This window comes from Lates calcarifer, linkage group LG18 (genome assembly GCF_001640805.2).
Source record: "Lates calcarifer isolate ASB-BC8 linkage group LG18, TLL_Latcal_v3, whole genome shotgun sequence".
Lineage (NCBI taxonomy): Eukaryota > Metazoa > Chordata > Actinopteri > Centropomidae > Lates > Lates calcarifer.
This window is the reverse complement of record NC_066850.1, coordinates 3,287,934-3,306,193: the sequence shown is the minus strand read 5'-3', so window position 1 is coordinate 3,306,193 and position 18,260 is coordinate 3,287,934. Positions and strand designations below refer to the sequence as shown.

General features: G+C 42.4%; 1 protein-coding gene across 1 annotated transcript; it reads left to right on the top strand.

Annotated features, from left to right (window-relative positions):
* Positions 1-10,534: 10,534 nt before the first annotated feature.
* On the top strand, positions 10,535-15,641 carry LOC108899862 (serine/threonine-protein kinase pim-3). Its single transcript, XM_018700556.2, has 6 exons — positions 10,535-11,278; positions 11,523-11,632; positions 11,791-11,841; positions 12,015-12,378; positions 13,240-13,416; positions 13,751-15,641. Exons 1-6 carry the CDS (start codon positions 11,191-11,193, stop codon positions 13,951-13,953), a joined length of 993 nt encoding a protein of 330 aa, XP_018556072.1. The 5' UTR covers positions 10,535-11,190; the 3' UTR covers positions 13,954-15,641.
* The last annotated feature ends 2,619 nt before the right edge of the window (positions 15,642-18,260 follow it).

The window sequence follows — 18,260 nt, the reverse complement described above, 5'->3', positions numbered from 1 at the left end:
GCAACAGTACTCACAGATTGGCCAAACATGAGCATCAGGTCTGCTATAACATATACAGCATTCAGACCTTACAGGCCCATTGGACCGTAATGGTTTAATTAGCTTTAAGGAAAGATCATGTTTTGGCTGAGATAAGTTGTTTGTTACGGTTAGAGGACTTTTGTTTCGTCGTGGTTTGAACAGGGATCTTCAGTTTTTAGTCCAGTGTTACGTCGACCTTGAGCTTGTCAAGACTTTGATTTTCCTTTGCGGCAATCACAATTATAAGCAAAAAAGCTGTTGTAGAAATGTAAACATTGTGAGTGCAGTGGGACACTGTCACTTTCTGTGTACACAGGAAGCTGTAGGAGAAAAAGAAGGAGAATACAAATAAAAAGAGGAGTGGGGGGGCTTCTGCTCACAGGTGTTTCTTTCCTTTGAAGAGGGGATTCCTCCCCTGCCTTTAAGGAAAAAAATAATTAACACCTTTGCGGTTGCCATGCCAACACGTGGCCTCTCACTCCGCTCTCAGCTGTGAGCATTCCTGGCTGTAATTACCCACAGTTCAAGGGCCCTCCATAATTACCCACAATCCATCTGCACCTCCATCTGAGAAAGACGCCGAGGTATGAGACAGAGAGAGGGTTATTTGCATATTCTGTCTCATAAGACGACACATAGCTTTTGAAAGGTCACACGGAGTGAACGGGGGGCGTGGCAGAGTCGCTGCGAGCCATAACTCGACATTTGCCGTGACGACTTGTACTTATTTCTTTGTTCTTTCTGTTTGCGTCCCTCGCGCTGCTCATGTTCTCGCCCGCCATTCAAAACTACATTTAGTTTTCCGCATTTTTTAAACATGATCAAAGTTAACAGATACTGTTGATGAGTTTCTTCTTGTGGGAAACATCCTGGGAGACAACATCACATCATGCTGTGTTCTGGATCATTTAATCCTGAATCTGCCATGTTTAACTTATGTTTATTTATATATCAAGTTAAGGGGATGTATAGTGGTTCATAGTGTGCTTCTGCATTCAGCGAAAGGCTGAGATGGAATCTCAATAATTATTGCCCTACCTTTGAAGACATAGCTCATTTGTATTTGCAGATATAATTGATGTTCAACAAATCCATATTTTGTAATTGTTTCTTTGTTCATTAAACAACACTGCCATATCGTCCTTACCCATCATCCACAGTGATAAATATTTGAGGATTTTCCAGTAGCATCATCAGCAGCTTCACGATGATCAAATCACACATGCCAATATTGACACGTGAAGAGAAAGCACATCACATTCACAGGAAATAATTGGACATGTTGCATATAATCAGTAAGCGCTGCGTTATAAGCTTCGGTTTGGGTGGTTGTGATTACAGTGCAAAAGCTGACCAATTACGGCAGAGGAGTGGAGTCTTGTGTTTCAACCTGCTGAGCATGCAAAGCCTATTGACACGCAATTAGTCGGGCCATCGTTAGGAGGCATTTCATTGCTGATGCTCCTCGATTAATTCTCATTACCTCCTTATTTGTGTGTGTGGTTTGGCAAGGCTAGAACAGAATAGAGTGTGACTTTTCAATGCAGAAGGTCATTATGTTAATCAGTATCATTACTGAAACCCAAAAGACACAAGTGGAGCGTTTTTATAGACAAGGACTCCCTTCTGTTCCTCTTTACTTTGGAGATTTCTCAGACGCTGTTGGCTCCTTTAAAGGAGCACTCATGAGACTCACTCGAGGCGTTATTTTGTTTTTAATTTTTTTGTGCAATTAACTTGTGCGTCAGTTTATTTTTCCAAACTGCTGTTTTTCTCTGTGACGAAAAAGCGATGATTTTTTTGAAGATGTGCTTGGAAGTCTGAATTTCCTAGTTGGAAATTTCAACCCGACCCCCTGAAGTTGGATTAACAATTTGGAAATTTGGAGAAACCACACCAACCCTGACATAAGAATTCAAGATGGCCGCCACTCGTGTCAATAGTAGTGAACAGCAGTTCTGTCTTAAGTCAGTCATACATATAGTACGGTTTAGTTTTTATCCATGGACATATTGCTATGCTGTTTGTATGAACAAAATACCATGTAGAGCGTTGTTATTAAGGTAATTCCCAGTTCTGACCTCTGACCTTTGATATAAACTGGGAATGTGAGCATTTAAAAGCCAAGAATGTTCATAATGTTGCATTATGGAATAGATTGTTTTTTTTCCAAACAAGGAACTCTAAGTGGAAAAACAAGCTGCTTCTTTTTCTTCTCGGTTTCCTGCCTCACATTACCATTTATTGCACATGACAAGCACACCTGCACATGCCATCTAACAGGGACTTGGCCTGGTTGTCCGTTAGAGGCTAAACCTCCTCTGCTGCCTTGGAACGTGGCGGCAATGAGCTGCCAATCACCCACCCACCTTACACCTTTTAATTACCCTGATCATGTAAACCCCGAATAGAGCCGATTTAGGTTTGGTTAGACCTGATAAATGCAGACTCCAATCTCCATTCTGCAGTCACCCTTCATTTCATTTCAGTGTGGGCGCTCAGGTGTGAAGGATTTGAGCGTCGGGGGTGGGGCGCCCGGGAGAGGGGGGGGTGTCTTTTTATTGTGTTGGTGTCATAGGTGTCGTAGAGAGCGGGTCTGCAGCTGCTTTGCTCGCTATTGTCACTGTGTCATAACATCAGGACCTATGGATTAGGGCCTCCTGGGGGTTAAATTTCTGCACAGTGTGTCTCCGCAGTGACATGTGGCTATTAGCCACGCTAGTGAATAAATAATGATGTGACTTGGAAGTATGGACGAGCAGCTCAGTTATGTGTGCATGTCTAAAGGTTTCATGCATATATATCTTTGCACACTGACACACTTCCTTCTGAACTGCTGTGTGTGATTGTAAAACGTGTGGTCGTGCGTGCGTGGGCACAGACTGCTGACCAGGCAGCCTGTGCCACAGCTTGGGCCCTCACAGACACACAGTCAGCACAACGCCTGTCACCGCCGAGAGCCAATCAGATCACTCGAAGCGCGGGCCAAAGGGCAGACGGGAGCCAATTGTCGTGACAGGATCCTCTGGCATAAACCGAAGTCAGTTTGAAACACCTGCAGATAACTGTGACTCATACAGTTCTGGAGATCTTTGTTGTTTAATGAAATATCGGCTCAAAGGAAGAGAGTGAATCACCTTTTTACCTGCAAACATGTTGGTATCAATCTGTCATCACCTGGCAAAGAGGCTACCATCAAAACATCAGCTTAACTTTTTTGCTTAGGAAAGGCAGGAACTCTTCAGTAATAAAACTTTATCATCCTCTATCATTTGGTTACTTTAACCCAAGGATCACATGTGCTCCTAAGTTGAAAAATTTAGCATAAAGAACTTCAGGGGTTCAATAACAATTGATCAAATAATGTGTTGTAATCAAATTTTTAATTTTTAATTTATTTGAATACAGAAAGTACACTAGGTTTAAATTATTTTTGATTCAACTGTATTTATTTAATAATTATGTAATTAACCTTATAGCTACTCGCATATTGCTAGCTTTAACTTTAGCTATCTATCTGCAGACAAGCTAGCTAGCTAGCTAACTGTGTGTTAACTCTTTTTTGTAGAAAAGGTGGTGTCTAGACGGCCCTTAGTGGATTGCATGATTTTATATTTATATATATATTTATATACTTTTGTGATGCTGTTTTTTTTCAATTTTGTAAGACTTTTTATTCACACACGTGCTCCTACATATATTTCACAGTTCGCAGCGTTATAGCTCTAAATGAAGTATTTAAAAAGTCTTTTTTTCCAGTACAGACTGCTCAGTGTTCACTTGCTGTGGCTGATCATAATAAAATGTTCTCCTCTTGCGTTTTGGTTCTGCAGAGTCGGTCAAAGCTCTTCTTTGGTCCGAATCAAAACATCCTAAATTGAATGTACAAAAACATCAAGTAAAGTGTCCTGATACTGAGGTGCAAAAATCCCCATCTTATCTGACTCATATCATAAAAAATGTTCATCTGTTTCTGGTTTATCCTCCTTCCTTTGAGATTGGTCCATATTTAAAAATCAGTTAAAAATAAAATAAAATAACGGCCTTCACCTGGACTCATCTCATTACAGTAAAAACGTATGTTAACATTTTGAACATGCAGGGTACAATCAGAGCTCCCTGGACCATCTCTGGCCCTGCAGCCCCTCCCCTCGAGGGGTCATGGGCCTGGGGCGGGGATTTAAAGCTTTGGTCTCAGTATCCTCTTAAGACAGGGATGGGCAGTTAAATGGATCAAGTCACTGGAGGGAAGTGGAGCACTTAGCTGAAACTTTCATGTATACAGTATGAGGATGGTATATATGCTGGCTCTGCTGCTGAGGATTAACTACCAACGCAGCTGCTGCTTGGGGGGGGGGGGTTCTAAAACAGTTAGAGCAATAGACTTTGAAAGTGATTACTGACTGGTAAATAACAGTCTCTTAATAAGGATAAGAGGTGAAAACCATCCATTTGGAATGTAAACCATTTATGTCAACTGTTAAGCAAAACCTGCCAATGTCACTTTGATAGCTAAAATTGCATCCATATGGTCGCCTAAGGAGACCCCCATTAGAGGGAAAGCAGTGAAAACATGGCACCTGTTTTGAATTTTGCCATCAAAAACTGTGCTAATCTTTTCTACTGCAAAATGTTTTACTGCCCCAGTTCTGAGTTGGCCAACATGCCAGCATTCTTACATGGTATACTCAAAGCCAACCCAAACCCAAAACCTGAACTAACGCAATAAAAGCTTGTTCCTATCCAAATGATCAAATGGGATTTGTTTTTTATGAAATCTCCTACACTAGCCCTGCGGCTTGTTCTGTCCCGTCCTGCAGTATTTATGTAAACACTTACGCACACACACACGCGTCCAATACACACTGAACGCATGGACGCAGAAGATGGAGAGCCGAGATACGAACGGGCTAGGGCTAATATGGAGGTTTTTATGATGAAAAGCGGCCAATACAAAAGAGGTTTGGTAACAGAATAGAGTGAGTGCTTGAATGGTTTCATGTGTGCACAGTGTTTGTGTAATGCAAGCTGGAGTCTTTGAGCTTTAGGGCTTATTCACCAGTCATAGTTTGACTCAGGGCATCGTTGAGCTGGCACATACTGTATGCTGTCTGAGTCACATCAGAAAGAACAACCACTTAACACCACAGGTTTCCTTTTTTTAAAAAATCTAAATTAAACAAGGCACAAAAAAAGCAGAGAAACTTACATAACCTGAGACAAAAATGTAATGTAAATGCTACGATGCTTCACTCTTCGCTATGTGCTCCTTTGACGTTTTGGCTGACTAGTTGTATGCAAATAAAACACTCACACGCCCACACATGCATGCAAGTAAAACCCTGAGTTACCACTCTCTGCTTTAACGCGAGGGAAAATACTGACCTGAACGTTAACAGAAGCAGCATATCCTTAAAAACATCAGGTAAAACATACATTTATGTAAGAATGTGTGAAAGTGAAGGTGTGAGGCAATGTGTAGAGAGAGCTAATGAATGGTTATGCAATGTGGCTGTCAGATTACCGGCTGACTAGGGCTCTGACATTGTTGCATAATGCTGAGTCCAGACAGTAATCCATACAGCAACCTGGATGGCATGCAGCCTTAACCTGTCCTGCACAGGGTTAGTCTAAAGTGACAGGAGTATCTCTTGCAATGGAATATTAGAAATATGTATATTTTACCACCTTTAGATATTCCACTGAAGACTTAGTCACATAAGAAAGTGGCAAAAAGACAGAAATCCACATGTAGCGACTACTTGCAGGGCAGTTGTGGCTGTTAGCTAACCACTAGACCTCTAGCCAGCTAGGACATGCTAGTGCTAACCACAATAGCTTTTCTTTTTTCTTTTTCACCCCCCAGCATTTTGTTCTTTTCTTGACATTCAATTTTATTGTTTGATTGTGAAAAAGGAAAAAAACACCCTCCAAGCTAACAGCCATCCTAACAGCTCGCTAACTGTCAGTGAGTTAGCTGCTTGTTAGCCCCATTGCTAAAAATATGTTAAGCTAACATGTTTCATTTAGTGGAAGACATATTTGAACCACTAACTCCTGACTTACAACTGTCTGCAAACTATCCACAGATTATTTTCTGTCAGAGGACGCTTATTTAATATGAGAACATGGTGAGCTACAGTTTTATTGTGAAAGGGGAAAAAAGTTCTCCAAGCTAACAGCCTTGGTAACTGCTTGCTAACTTAACTGTCAGCGAGCAAGCTTGTTAGCTCTGTCGCTACTTAGACATTAAGACATTAGACATTAACATATTTTGTTTAAGACATATTTGAACCACTAACTCCTGTTTTATAACTGTCTGCCATCCACAGTTTATATTCTGACAGTGGAGGGTTATTTACCATGAGAACATGGTAAGCTAGTTCATTCAATGGTGCACCATTTGCGCTTTTGTTTTACACAAATCTGCTCTTTGTACAACTATTCCTGGGGGACATTTTACATGTCATGTCTACGCATTTTAAGCTATATGAGTGTCATTTAATGTTTTTTTCCTTAGGGTAAGGAGTTAATCAGTGCAGAAATGCGAAAAGCAAAAAATGGATAACGAGTTAATATGTTCTTGCCCTGAAACATGGCTCACAGCTCATGGTGCAACACAACAGTTTAGGTTAGCCATGGGTCCCTATTTCCTCAAATGTCAGTGCTGTGAAGGCAACTTTGTTGGTCAAAGTTTATCGTAGCTAAATGCGACACAAAAATTCAATGCCCCCGTGAGCATATCCAAGGGGAATCAGTTGGAATTAATTGATACTTGTGTTAACCTTAGGTAATCATTCACTTTTTGTAATATGAATGTACATTTGCACAATTTCCAAGGTCATTTTCAAGACATCCTTACTGAAGGGCACCGCTGCAACATGACTGTAGAGAACATAAAACATGTATATTCTCCACACATGTTGAGGAATCTAACCCCAGAATGAGGCTTGACAAATTCAGGCCCTCAGATTTCCCTGGCAGAGAGCACCAGCTCAACCAAGCTGGATCGATTTCAATCGGCGGCTTACCAAAATGATGTGGCTGCCACCGGACCAGCGTGATGGGGCTAAAAATAACCCCGTCCGACCCCGGGGGGCTCTGATGTGGCCATGTACCCTCTGGTGAATCTGGTTTTATGTGTCCCCAATGAAACCCATCAAATTACAGATGCAAACACAGCCGGACCCCTTATCAAAACTATTTCAGCTCGCTGACACAGTTTACTAAGGCAGTAATTAGAGCAAAGGAAAATGGGAGGCATCCCAGGCACGTGGAGAAAAAAAAAGGAGAGACGGGGCAAAAAAAATGAAGAAACAGGAGAAAGAAAGAGGAGGAGTGAGGACAGTGACAGCTCATCAGAAGGCCACAAGCCATTTTTCTTTTGCTCCCTCCATCGTTTTCTCTATGTCCATGGATCAAAGGCTTGGTGGACATAAATAAAGGCTCTGATGATGATTTCCCATGAGAACTGTGAACAACTGCATAGCACGCGTTCATATGAAGCCACGGTAAAACAGCTGTCTGTGCTTCTGCTGTCAGCACGCCCGGTTGGCCAACTGCCTGACTGCCTCACTTATTCCTGAACTGGTTCACACGGCCAAGAGGGAGAAAAAAATTACTATTATAATCATGAATGGTTCATAACTTGACTGGTCCTTGAGAAGGGCAAAGCAAACATGTGAACCCTGGATTTATCTGCACATGATCCATACTGTGTGTTGAATGCATTATTTAGCGTGTGCTGGTGAGTTGTGCGTTTGGAGAGGTTGCCCAAGGTGCCGTGTAGAGAGCTTGTAAGGTAAAGAAAAGAGACAACCAACTACTTCCAACAGTCCGTGTACATAATGGCCAACTGATTTTTGTTTTGAAGTGGGAAAACAGAAAACAGATGATGAGCCGTTTTTTGATTTTCGTTTTGGAACAATGAAATTGTAAAACAAAGAATGACTACTATTTTAATTTTTGTTGTATGTTAACAAAGGGAAAATGAGAAATCAGTTATGGGCTTAAAACCGGTCTATTTCATTGTGTATCAAATTATTTTTATTTTGCCCCGGAAGTCATCCAATGAACGATAGCACAGGATCCCCGTAAGCTAGCACAATTCTCTTCTGTGCTGTCCAGCTAAAGTGAATAAAGCTACCTTTAGCTAGCTATATTTGCCCAATTAAGGTGAAAGTAGATGAGCAAGAATCGATTGGCCCTTCGCCCTTCACCTCATCAAACAGAACTATTATGTTTCAGTTATTCATGGTAACAGCAGCACCTCATTAAATGCAGACAAAGTCAACGAGGAGTAACGATGATGATTATTTTTATCTGTCCGTCCACAGTGTCTTCTTCATAACCAGGATCATGCGATCACTGTAACCCATCCAAGCATTACACTGGGTGAAAGGCAGTAAACACCCTGAACAGGACACCCAGTCATCATGGGCCTGACACCAACATCATTCCAGCTGCTGCACCTTTGCCCTATCATCGCCCTGCCTCCATTTGCTCACTTGCATGGAGGACATACCATTACTGAGGGCTATCCTGAATATTATCCCTGGTCCACCTGTTGCAGCCGCGAACGTGACTTCATGTGGAGTGACACTTTACATTAGAGAAGCAAATGAGTCTAACACCTGTATACATAAGAACTGCAGTCAGATCAGTATTTTCAATTCACTTGAGCTGATTTCTTTGGACTGTGGGAAGAAGTACTGCAAGTTTGACAGGGAAATTTAATAACATTAACAAAGAGGCTTTACTTTAGAGATCTAAAGTATTACAAGAAAATGACTAATAACAACTGTGTGGGTCAGAGCGTCTGAAAATAAACCCATGACCAGCAGAGGTATAAGGTGTTCCTGCAGGGAATAGGCTGTTGCTAACATTGGAGCACTTTTTCTTTGAAGCATAATCCATTAAAGCATTGAACTCTTTGTTATTTATGCAAATGTTTTATAAGATAAAAGTAAATCAACCCTCGAGGTTCCCCCCACATGCCCCCACATAATCTGCAAATGCGTGGCAGTATATCCCTTAAAATGCAAATACAGTGTGTTGAGTCCTCTTGACACAGTTTCCTTAGCGGTTACGTTTTTCAATATATATGCACAAATGTGCCTATAGCATGATTTCATTCAACATGTAGGAGTCACAATGTACTAGAGAACATGAAGGAGGGTACATTATCATACAGTGAATACAGAGCATCACTGCAGGTTAGCCCACAGGCTATGACATGCAGCCGATGTGTGTGTGTTCACATTTACATAACTTTGCAGCCGGCAGGGCTATATAGCAAGATAAGGTTCCCTGGAACTCTCTGACGCTTCTGTTTGGTTAGTGGCCTCACACATACACATACATATACATGGGTTATCAAAGGTAGCATACGATAAAAAGTGGAAAGTTCACTGAGACCCAAGGTCACAGCAAATGTGTAACAGTGAAACTGGAAAGTTGAGCTTCTGAAATGGGACAGCTGGGTCCACAAACCATCTGATTGTGTTTTCATGTGCTATTCTTGTTAGTGTGACGCTGCGCTGTTTGTTTTCATACTCAACACATGACACAGTGCTCTCACATATTATTATTATTATTATTATGATGCATCATCCTTCTAATAGTGATTGTGTGTAATAAAGAGGCTGTAGTGCACATACAAACAGCATGCAGCGTGTTGTTGCTTACTGCTGCTCGTGTTTTGGGGGTATTTATATATGTAAGCACTGAATAAACACATAAGATTTACATTAACTTATCAATAAAATGTTATTTAATTTATTCACACATGACAGAAAAAACATTTTACATTGAAAGTATGTGATAAAATTACATGGAAAATCATAATGTAATTAAAATACATAATTTAAGTCATTAAATTGTTTTAGATCTGGCGTTATTTAGCTACTTTTGTGTCTTTTACAGAGCTCCTAGCCTGTTTTAAAGTGACAAGTTTTTTTTTTTTTTTCATTGTTATTGTTCATTGATGTTTGCCAGGATCCTCCTGAAAATATATATTATTATTATTTGTGTTATTGAGGTTTTCTTGGTTAAATAAAGGTCAAAGAAAATATTAAAGTAACTGTAAAGTTGTTGTATACATAGACTAATGTTATTACACATTAAAATAATTACTGGTCTCACGTGTTTGACAATAACAACAAGCAAGATTAAGATAAACAAAAAAACACACAACTGACTTTAGGTGCACACTGAGAACAACCTGAAGAGATGGTCAGTAGTTTGTGGTGAAGTACAGTATCAACTGAACTCTCCCCTCTAACCGTAAACTGTGTGTCTATGTGTGTGTCTGACTGCAGAGCTGCGGAGGAAAAGGGAGGGGAGAGGAAGGCTCGGAATTGCCGCCACGTGCGCTCAAATGCCTGCTTTATTATAAAAACTTTTTCCGGATTGGTCCAGAGACCAAACACGGTATTTATATACGACATCTAATTGGTCGCAGCCTCCGAGTCGATAGTGAACACAGCGCAAAGCTCCCAGACAAGGGATTCTTGGGCGTCTCGTACTATGAGGAAGTAGTGCGCGGAGAAAATTGTTATTTCGGTGATAATTTCGAACAAAAGTGGGACGAAATTATAATATGTGCCAGGTTGTTTTACTTGAATGAGTATATCACGGAGAAGCGACGATTTAACGTTGGATTTTAACTAGAAGTGTCGACTTGTATTGGTGGCGGAGGGATACCGCCATAACACTGCGCGTCAAAATATTGGCTTGGGAAGACCGCGCCAAAGCTCAGACAGCGGCCACTCTTCAGGCGAACAACACACTGCGGAGGGCCTTTAAACGCAACCCAACGGTCGATACGGCTACTGTACACAGCGGAGTATTCGGTTTTTTTTAAACACCCTACGAGGACTGTTTTTCGTCGGAGGTGCTTGACTCGAGACACAGAAGTCAGATTTCATGCCGGTTTTCGGGAAACGGTGTGCGACTTCACGGTCGTGACACGACTTTGACGGGCGCGGTGCGGCGGAGTTGGTTGGCGCACTGCTGGACTGGGATATATTTATTCGCTTTGCAGCCAAGACGGTCCGCACCACCATTTAAACTGCGCCTGAATCCACTTCGCCTCCACACCGCATTTCTTCTTCTTTACTCTCAAACGGGTGGATAGGAATCAGTCGTCGCCGGCTTTTCACCTCGAATATGTTGCTGTCAAAGTTTGGTTCATTTTCGCATATTTGCAATCCTTCAAGTATGGACCATCTACCCGTGAAAATACAGCTCCAGCCGGGTAGGTTACCATCACTGAACGCTACTTTTCTCACCACCTTTACATCGGATTTGTAATTTAATTACCTAGAAACGGTTTGACAGTGTATTTTTACCCGGCTTGGTTAATTTAGAGCAAGCGGACCGGCTCGTAAAGCTACTAACCGATAGCTAACAACTTGACCTCGCACTAAGCGGCGGTTTGTTGTGGGAATAATACGTTTCTTTTAGCGTTATTCACTTTATTTTTCTTTTTAAACTTGCAGTCAAAGTGGAAAAGGAGTCCTTCGAAAAGGTTTACCAAGTGGGATCGGTGCTGGGCAGCGGAGGGTTTGGAACAGTGTACGCCGGCAGCCGGATCTCTGATGGCGCACCGGTAAGAGAGCAGACCCGGGGGTGGGTGGAGGGTGATCTGGGTCTCTGTTTTGATCTTTGCATGTGGCGCCATCAAAACTGGGGGGGATATAATGTGAATTCCTTGTTATGTATATAAACATTTGCTTACTGTTTTTTCTCTTTATGTTGTTATTTCAGGTCGCGGTGAAGCATGTCGCGAAGGAGAGGGTGACCGAGTGGGGCACAATTGTAAGTAGTCATCCCCGATCTGTGCGTGTGGTTTGTTTTGGTTCCCCCTCCTCCTCCTCCTCCCTCCTCACACGGCTGCAGCAGCAGCAGCGGGGGGGTCGTTCAAAAGGGGGTGTGGGGGGGTGAGAAAATGGCTGTGAATTAGCATTAAACTTCTCATTTTGTTGTCGTAGAACGGAGCTATGGTGCCTTTGGAAATCCTGCTGCTGAAGAAGGTCAGCTCGTCTTTTCGCGGAGTTATCAAATTGCTGGACTATTACGAGCGCGCCGACGGCTGGCTGATCGTCATGGAGAGGCCGGAGCTCGTCAAGGACCTTTTCGACTTCATCACCGAGAAGGGCGCCCTGGACGAGGACACAGCTCGGGGCTTTTTCCGCCAGGTGTTGGAGGCGGTCAGACACTGCTACAGCTGCGGTGTAGTACACAGAGACATCAAAGATGAAAACCTGCTGGTGGATCTACGCACCGGGGAGCTCAAGCTTATTGACTTTGGCTCGGGGGCGATTCTCAAGGACACTGTCTACACCGATTTTGACGGTAAGCACCCACCGCTTCCTTTAACATCCCATTAATCGTTGTTTTTTTTTAAAAGATGGCTACGGTGCAGTGCTGGAGCTGTAATTTCTGTTTTGATGAATTCACATCCGTGTGGGCTGTGTTGTGTTTGCCCTTGATGCTCCGCTGAGCTATATTCAGACATGGAGGCGTTCACGAGGCTGTGACGCAGTGGTCTGTTTTTGGTCGAGGGTTTTCCTCGCCCAGGGTCTGGCTGCTTATCGTTTTATGACGGATGCTAATCAATGCTGCCAAATGAAAATCCTCCCAGCGTTTGTTTTTCTTTATAACGGGATGTATGACGCGCATGTTATGGATCCACAGCCATGACTCACTCTTCATTAATCCCATTTTTATATTATCTCTGATGCATCACCCCCCACTTCCCTCTCCTGTCTTGTGAGATTGAGTGTACTTTTCTTTTTTTAATGTTTCCGGTTGTTATGTTGTATAAAGCTTGAGTCACAGTCGCCGTTTGTGGCTATTAGGTCAGTGCCACGTAACATCTGTTTGTTGTGAAACCCGAGTCGGCTGTTCACGTGATGGGCTCACATTGCCTTTTTTTGTTTGGTATCCAAGTTCCTCCTTCCAGGAGGGAGGGGGGGAGGAAAAGAAAGGGAGGGAGGGAGAGGGAGGAGACACAGGCAGGTCACCCAGTTTGTGTTTTGTGGCTAAAGGAAGATGGAAAGCATTTCTGCTATGACTCAGCCATTTCAGACACAGACACATAAATTACTTTCTGGTTTTTTCACCCAGTCTGTTTGCTGCTGCCACATAATACACCTAAACTCTTACAACTGCCTCACCTCTCTCTCCCTCTCTCTTTCTTTCTCCCATTTTTAGGTACAAGAGTGTACAGCCCACCGGAGTGGATCCGCTTCCATAGATACCACGGTCGCTCGGCGACGGTGTGGTCGCTAGGCGTGCTGCTGTACGACATGGTGTGTGGAGACATCCCCTTTGAGCAGGACGAGGAGATCCTCAGAGGGAGACTGTACTTCAGGAGGAGGATTTCAGCCGGTGAGTAATGCACAGCACTGTTGCCCTCTAGCCACAGTAGCCGGTACTGATCTCATCATAGTTCACCTGCCGACACATTTATCAGCCTTGAGTAAGACTGAGGTTTTGGTTGTTGTGATTTCCCTCGGTGCACTTTGTGTAACAGCCCAGTTTCCCCCAGAGAGGTAACTCAATAGAAAGATGCGCGCTCTTTTTTCATTGGTCGACTGCCGCCCACACACTGGGACACTGCATCTCCGTACAAACTGAGTCACATGCAGCGCAGCTACTCACACTAAACCCTCCTGGTAGAGCTTCTTATCCTCAACATTGTTTCCTCCTCCTCCTCCTGCAGAGTGCCAGCAGCTGATCAAATGGTGCCTGGCCCTGCGGCCCTCGGACCGGCCCACCCTGGAGCAGATCTGCGACCACCCCTGGATGAGGGCGACAGCTGAGTCGCCCAAGTCGCCGGAGGAGCCGGTCGCCGGCGACATCCGCCTCAGGACCATCGACACAGACTCTTCGTCAAGCACAAACTCGAGCAAGGAGAGCCTCTGAGGACGGCTCTGACGAACTGAAAAAGGACTCTCCGGGGGGGAAGAAGGGGTGGGGATGGACGGAGTGATATGGACTCGAGGCCAGCAGCCTGTAGCCCGACTGGCCCATCAGTGGCCGGGCGCTCGACTCCACTGGTCCGGCAGAAAAATGTACTTTAATTTTCCTCTTTTTGTAGGGAATTTCTAATTTATTACTATTTGTTTCTCCTTATCTTATTCCCCCATCCCCTCTTTTTTCCTCTCAGTTGATTATACTTGTTTCCTAATGGGGAACATTTTGCTGTTTGGGCGGTCTTACCAGCACTATTTATCCACCCCACCCCACCCCCCACTCCTGTTTTTAACTTTATTTTACTTGTTTTGTTACTAGGCTGGTATATATGCAGCTGGCAAGGCCCTCCTATTCAGACATGGCTGCTCTCATAGAGCTTGGAAAAAAAACTTTTATTTAAATGTTTTAATTTTGATTTTGGAGTGCCTTTTTTTGGAAAGCTGCTTTTCTGGGGGTGGGAGGGGTGGGAGGGGCGGGAGGGGGGGCTTTTGTCAACAACAACAACAACCCTGTTTTTTTTTTTCGGATTTACCCCTGGTGGTTAAGTTGCCTGTGCTGTGATGGAAGGAGGGGTTTAAAGGCTGTCCCCACCCACCCCACCCAACCAATCCTCCTCTCCATCACTGTAAGCCAACCAACCCCCTCCCCTCCCCTCTTTGCCCCCCCCAGCCAAGAGGCTAACATAGCATTAGTACAGAGGGAAGGAGGTGGGGGCTCTTCCTGACAATGAAATACTTGAAACACTTGACTCAAACTCTGTGTCGCTCTCTTTAACGCTGCTCACTCACTCTATAGCCTGAACAGGTGTTTTTGGAAACTGGATCCTGTCTTTTCTGAATGTCTACAAAATGTCAACCCTCCCTCCCCCCAACCCCCCTCCCCCAAAATGCCTGTTGTGGGGTGACTTATATTTTCTTTTCGCCTCCCGCCATCTCACTGCTTAACACTACATGGCCCCCGCCCCTGGCCTCCCTCAGGGTTTGGGGGTGTGAAATGCACAATCAATGCAATATTCATGGACTCAATTCTGTTTTTTTTTTTTTTTTAATTCAACAAATATTGTACAGCGTGTATTTTTTTTCTCTTTTTGTGTGTGTACATTTCCCCCCCTTTGCATTAATTTATTTGTCAACATGTAGACATTCCACACTCTGTGGCTATTTATTTATTTATTGTCTATGCTTAAAATCCCCCCGCCCCCTTTAAAAATTTGCATATCCTACTTGGCCTTTGGTTTGCATTCCTATAACTTATTTCTACATTTCAACATTTTTTTTAGATGTGGAGGATGCACTGAAGCAGTTGTCGATGTAAAGCAGAATAAAACAAGTTTACTTAAATTTGAAAAGAGCATTTGAATGTTATTTAAATACTTCTTTAAAAGAAAAAAGTCTGTCAGTAGTGTCGAATGGTTAAGTATCAGAGAAATCCACCTGGTTTCTGTACTGTCAAGATTAATTTGAGTTCTATGGAGAAGCTAAACAACGGGTGAAAACAGCTTTCGTAGTTGTCACATAGCCTCATCATTGGAGACCTTTTCAGTTTAGCTGTGTGACTTTGTGGCTGTGAAGGATGGATATTGCTATTTTTTGATACAGAAGTTTCAATTAAACTCCCATTTTTATGTACAGAAATAAGTCTGGTGTCTTGAATCTTTTCATTCCAAAGCAGATTGAGTTCTCGGGTGAAAAATAAAACACTTACAGTCGGGGGATTTTAGAGATATTTGCATGACGCAGCACCTGAAACGTAGCTTGTGAATGAAGTCTTTAACACCTCACACACATTAGTGAAACCCCCAGCCTTAATATTCCTCATCTACATGACGGGGCTCCCTCGGGAGGCTAATATACAAATCCAATACGAGCACGTGGTTCATTTACACTGGTCTGTACTAGTGACAACACCAGTCACATGTGAAGACAACTGTCGAGCTGTTAACTAGATGACAACCTGCAGCAGCGACGACCGATACACAGATGTGTTATTTCATTATTGGGATGAATGGTGTGTGTGTGTGAGGGGTTTCCAGGAAGCAAGGAAGAGTAAATGTTTGGGAGTGGTGTGTGTTTTTTCTAAGGAGGTGCTGCCCCCTGTGGTGAGTCAGCGCCATTAACCCTCACCTGTAGTTCTTCACCAGTGAAGACACCCTCTGTAGCTTCATAACATATATATATATATATATATATATATATATATATATATATGTTATATGTTAGCACTTCCAGTTCCCTCCTAAAGTCAGTAAATGCCTGAAATAAGCTCTATGGTTTTAACACAAGCTCAAGACATATTCACGTTTTATTCTACGATATAAAATATGTAAGAAAATCCCCCACTTGTGATACTTTTAAGCTTTTACGTGTCTTAAAAAAGGGGGTTGCTAACGAGTGGCTAAATGAGACTACAGAGGTTGTCGGGGACATTGACATGAAAACGGATCTGGCTGCAGTGTTTGGAGACCTATTGAATTGTGTTAATTGGGTTTTTTATAGCATTGCTGTAGTAATGACTATTAAGAGGTGGGTTAACTCAGGTAGGACACCACTGGTATATAATATGTATATTAAATGGACTTTTCTGGGACAAAGCAAACCTCATGACTAAAACCCTTATCCCTGAGTTTAAATTAAAAAAAAAAAAAAAAAGTCATCTCGATAGCTCATCCAGACGCCCACGCACGTCCAATTATATTTGACTGGCTGCTTCCAGTTCGACCGGAGTGAAGACATATGGGTACTTGAGGACTTCGTAAGACAGCTGGTCCCTAAATCTTCTCAGGGATCTAATTCACGATGAAGGGGTTGATTTATATAGCTGGGAAAAAAGGAGTAGACTTTCTTTTTTTTAATTACCCCTTGGAATATACATCTTGGTGTATGGAGCAGACAATTTCAGGCATCTAAAGCAGCAATCTAGTTTTATTCTGACTGAATACAACCGGTGCTTTTGAAGAGCTTGTTTTGTTTTTATTAAAAATTGCTCGTTAAAATATCTGAATGCAAATTTAGAGCTGAAAGGAAAGAGCTGCTGATAGATTAGTTTTATTGTATTTAGACAGAGCCAGGTTTGCTGTTTCTGCCTTTTTTTCAGTTGTTACGCTAAGCTAAGCTAACCAGCTCCTGGCCTCAGCTAAATATGAGCAGTTAAAAAGCAAATAATTAGATTTCCTACTATATCAAGTTTTTCTTTTAATGTTGTAAATTGGTACATGAATCTTGGAGGCACCTCTTTTAATCAATCTAAACCTTCATTCCTTACAAGCACCCCTGTAATAAAACACAGAGCTATAAATGATCGGCAGTGTCAGGCTCAATATGTTGACATCTGTGTTTCTCTATGCGTCACTGGTTAATCCTCTATTGTCTTTGTGTCTCTGGGCTTTTTGACATGCAAATGACCAGCAACTTGTCTTCATCAAACTCCCTTCTGCTCAGACTGAGGACTAAAGCGAGGCCTCATCCACTCTCACCATGAAATTCTCAGTGAATGTAGCAGGGCATATGCCATGCTGTTGTCTCCTCTGGTTGAAGTGTGATCCCACAGGCTGCTTAGTATCATCCATCACTGCCACTTAGTTTGACCCTATAAAGATTCCAATGGTTTGTGGGGATCTTAAAGCACCAAATCGTATTATAAGACAAAATTCATATAGATGGCATTCAGTATATCTAAAATACAGGAGATAAAGTGTGTTATAGCATTAAAAAAAGGTGCTATAAATCCTTTTATTTTGCATATGGGACCAAATTATGAAACAAAATTCACCATAAACAATATATTAATGCAGTGTAAGCAAATGCTGATATATAGAGGTATAGCTCTTGTGTTTGTATGCTAGGTACAAAGCTAGAGCTAGCAGGTGGTTAGCTTAGCTAGCGTAGCTAGCGGCAACTAGCTCTGCTCAAAGCTAAATTTACGTTTAAAGCTCACTTATTAACTACAATTTCAACCTTTCCAGTGTTTATGCAACGCTAAGCTAATCACCTGCTAGCGCTAGCTTCATACTTAGCATACAGACAAGAGAGTGGGATCAAACTTCTCATCTCAGTCTTTTCAGCAAAAGAAAAGGATAGGTGTATTTCTTAAAAAGAAAACTACTCCTTCAACTAACATCTACTCATAGTATAGTTATTTTTTCTTTTATTTTTAATGTTTTTTTAATTTTTTAGCTTTTTGATACCTTTAAACCTGTTTTGATGCCTTGAGAAGTGGTTGTGTATTTCTTTCAGCATCACTGAAGATCAGTTCAGTTA